Source organism: Apaloderma vittatum, unplaced genomic scaffold (assembly GCF_000703405.1).
Source record: "Apaloderma vittatum isolate BGI_N311 unplaced genomic scaffold, ASM70340v1 scaffold39382, whole genome shotgun sequence".
Classification (NCBI taxonomy): Eukaryota; Metazoa; Chordata; class Aves; order Trogoniformes; family Trogonidae; genus Apaloderma; species Apaloderma vittatum.
Window position 1 is genome coordinate 25,946 of NW_009703777.1, and position 3,894 is coordinate 29,839.

Sequence of the window (3,894 nt, forward strand, 5' to 3'; positions counted from 1 at the left end):
CCTAGCTCCCAAGTATATGAAAGATAGAAAAAGGCTGCAGTAACTTGGGAGAGAATTAGAGTCACCTTAAAGTGGTGAACTAGAGAACTGTCATATGAGTTAAAAATAAAACCATGCAATCTAGTTAGAAAATTTGTATTGTGATAAACTTTTTTATCACAATAAAGGACTTATTGCTGTGAGTTTAAACCACATTTTTCCTTGTATTTAAGCCATAAAATAACTGTGCTATTTATATAGCTTATTGCTAAGACAACTTGTTTAGAGCATCTTACTTTAAAACTATAAACACTAATGCGATGGCCTTAGGGCTCCACATTCTTAGTTAATTAACCACTAACATTTGCTGAATTCACATGCAGCTTTTAATTTATTCTGAACGCTACTGCAAAGCAAGTCTGCATTGCCTGTAAAATCCCTTTGGTCCACATACTTCTATACACAGTGACCGAGAAGGAATACATAGGAAAGAAAACCACCAAAACATCTTTTATGAAGACCTACAGACCACTGATCTTTAAACAGATAATCAAAGTTGAAATGCACACAGATTCAATTAGAAATAATCTTGATTCTCAAAAAGCAGGGAGGTGAGGGTGGGTGGTTGTGTGTTTTTCATAATAACATTAAAGCTCACATTATATGAGCTTTGGGCACAGAGCTCCACAAAAAACCATGATAAACTGAGATCCAAATCCTGCATCTATATTGGGCAAGCAAGCCAGGAAGAATTTCCATCATGTATAACATACCTCACATTGGATCTGTTCCTCAATTCACACGAACAACTTGGACAATTAAGATGAAGACCCTAAGACATCTTAAATAATCACAGTTCTGAATAGCCCTAATACATACCATCTCCTGAACAATGCGTAACCCATTTGGATGGTCAAAGCATGTGCAGGCATTTCCTTTTATTTAAATATTGATCGTTCAACAAAGAAGAGCACAAGTATTAAAAGAATCAAAGACTATTACACATAGTTAATCTGGTTTTTGTCAGTTTATATTTTTCTAACACCATTCCTTCATTTACAGTAACAACTTATTAATGAAACACACGACAACTCTTTCTACTCACTACTAAGCCAGAGAGGAACAAAGTCAGGATTACATTTCCAGAAATAAAGCTAAAAGAAATTTTAACCACAGACACCAAATAAGCTTCCAAGAAAAGCTAAATTTAACTAAGGCTTACCATCAGAGGCATAAATAAAATACAATGGAAATAAAAGTCTGCTTGATTTTTCTTGTTGAACTCCCTCTTCCTTCCAGTCAAGCACATATAGTGTTTCCTATTTGAAAGTAACATCTATTTTTCCTATTTGAAAACTCCCACCAGAGATGACATTGGTGATTTCAGAATTGTCCTGTGAATGGCCATTTATACAAATAATATTGAAACATACCCCAATATTCAACTTTTGTCGAGCCAATACTCTTTCATTCAATGAAGGCCATTTACGTACGTGAGTACCCTCTGTCAGGCAGTCGCTTTAACATCAATACTAGGAAACAGGGGGAAATGCTGGCACTGATTACAGAGATCTGGTAAAGGAGGTAGGAAATCACAACCCCTCAAGCATAGCCTTGTGCACCAGACCAAAACAGTAATCACGATTCATCTTTCATATGTTGTTAATCAATGCACACATGGTCCTAATTTCATGCTCCCGTGAGGCAAACTGAAGGGACAATTGTGTTTGAACTCTTAACATCAAGATGAATAATCTATGTTTATCATACTCGTTGCTCAGTAAACTAAAAGCTTTCTATGTGACATCTGCTCTTTTCTTTTCAAAGCTTTCTTGATGCTTTCAACCAAGTTAAAATATTTTCTATTTCTACAGTCATCAGTAAAGAGATTAATTATCTGTACCATTTATACGCCCGCATTTTGGATTGCTTCCAACAGAATATAACAAAACACATAATCCATGCTAATGTTTGCTACGATAGGTTTGTACTGTTACTACTATATCCTTGGTGTAACTGACAATTCCAATCATAAATTTTGGTCAGGTTTCTCTTTATATGTATACGTATGCTCCTGCACTCCATGCACAAATTATGGGAATAATATGTTGAAAAACATCTCATCGGCATCAGAGAACTAAATCTTAATAAAAGTGAATTCAAGGAGCAATAAGCTTCTCGGTGCCTAATTCATATTTGAAACATGGACGTAGATTCTTCAAAACGTTTTTTAAAACTTATTTTAATCAGTTGGCATCTGCCATGTTCTTATGTAAGCAACATAATGATTTACAAGAAACTACCAGATTTTGCAGGTTCTTTGTTGTTAGCTACTCACTGTTACCCTGCATCTTTAGAGCCACTGCATGCAAGTTCAGCTGCAGTTGCTGAATATGTCTTCAGAGCATCACATCTTGGATCAGGCCTGAGGTATGAAAGGTAAAGCATTGGTTTTACTTCATTATAAACTATGTATTGGGGAGGAAAGAAAAACATCAGTATTGAGCATGAAGGAACTTTATGTTCCATCCAAGCCCTCTTGTTACACAAGTTGGGTAGCTGGTTCTTCCCTAACACATCCTTCTCAAGAACAGCCTATCATGTTCAGGGATCCCAATTTCTCTTCAATGTTATTTGTGAAAATTCAATGGTCCATCTCCAGGTGTTAGCACACTACTTTTACACAATTGTCCCTTTCAGACAGAGTATTAGGTTGTCTGGTAGATCAATCAGGCCTTCCTCTGAACTGAAGGAGCCCTTCTTTAATGTGAACACACATAATTTGACTGCCTTGGTGCAGCTCAGCCTTCCAGGGAGCAGATGCCTGGTGACCTGAGGCAGGCACAATACACCTTCCTCTGTTTAGAACTGTCAGGCATGGCCACATTTAGCACATTGCTTCTCCGTCTCCCAGAATACAGCTTCTTACCCCAATTTAAGCCCCATGGCTCAGAAAAAAAACATTATTATTTTAAAAAATGTGCTCACTTAACTGACAGTCAAAACCCTCTAGGAAGTAAAATATTCAAAACCAGGACTGTACAGACAGCCCAAGCACTAAGAGCTGTAATCCAGGTAAAATCAAACAAACAAACAAAAGGGCTGTTTTACATATAAATCTGAGAAACTTAAACTTTTGTTTAGGAGTAACACGTAATACTTACCTTCCTAAGCCAAATACAAGGAACTCCTACTTGATTTGTATATAAAATGACCTGACCTTTCATGTTTATTAAATATCTCATTTTTCACAAAATCATGACATTACCCACAGTTTTGCAGTTGACTTCCCACACAGGTAATCACATTTCGTCTGAACAAATTCTTCTGTCATTTCAACCAGATCAGGTTTTCTCAAGTTCCTCCTATCACGAAAGGCTATTGAATTTAGCAGCTGATGACTGTCAGAGGATGAGGAAGTCCCTCAAGCTATGCATGTGTATTCATATGCCAGCTTCATGGGGGTCTTTTCAGATTTTGGGGGTAAAATGTGCTGAGTGAAGATTACTAAATGCAGCATAACCTATCTTAAAAAAACCAAACCAAAACACAAAAAATCCAAACAGTAGAAATGCCTTTTCATTATGCTTCATTCTGGGCTATTTTAGTTCCTGTTCAGAAAAAGGCAATGTGGAAAGTTACCTTACAGAGAGATAAGAAATTACTGTAAGGCAGAAATACTACAGAAATCTTTACAGTGTGACTGTTCTGTATGCACCATGGCTCCATGCAGCTGTTCACTGAATGTATGTCAACTGCCTTGCTTTAAGGAACAGACAGTTCTTAAAGCCACGATTTAACAACAATTTAATCTACACTGTTTGCTGCCTACCGTGAAAATCTTACATCTCTGAGTCAAGCCCAGGAATTCAATGCAGCAAAGCATGGCACAGAAGGGAACCAGTTCTTACTTCT

General features: G+C 37.0%; 1 protein-coding gene across 1 annotated transcript in view; it reads right to left on the reverse strand.

Annotated features, from left to right (window-relative positions):
• Nucleotides 1-3,313, reverse strand: part of IL17RD (interleukin 17 receptor D) — a 22,857-nt gene extending 19,544 nt beyond the window's left edge. Inside the window, exon 1 of the mRNA XM_009864746.1 lies at nt 3,248-3,313. Coding sequence (XP_009863048.1) covers nt 3,248-3,313 — 66 coding nt within the window. The remainder of the gene's footprint in view (nt 1-3,247) is intronic.
• Between the last annotated feature and the right edge of the window lie 581 nt (nt 3,314-3,894).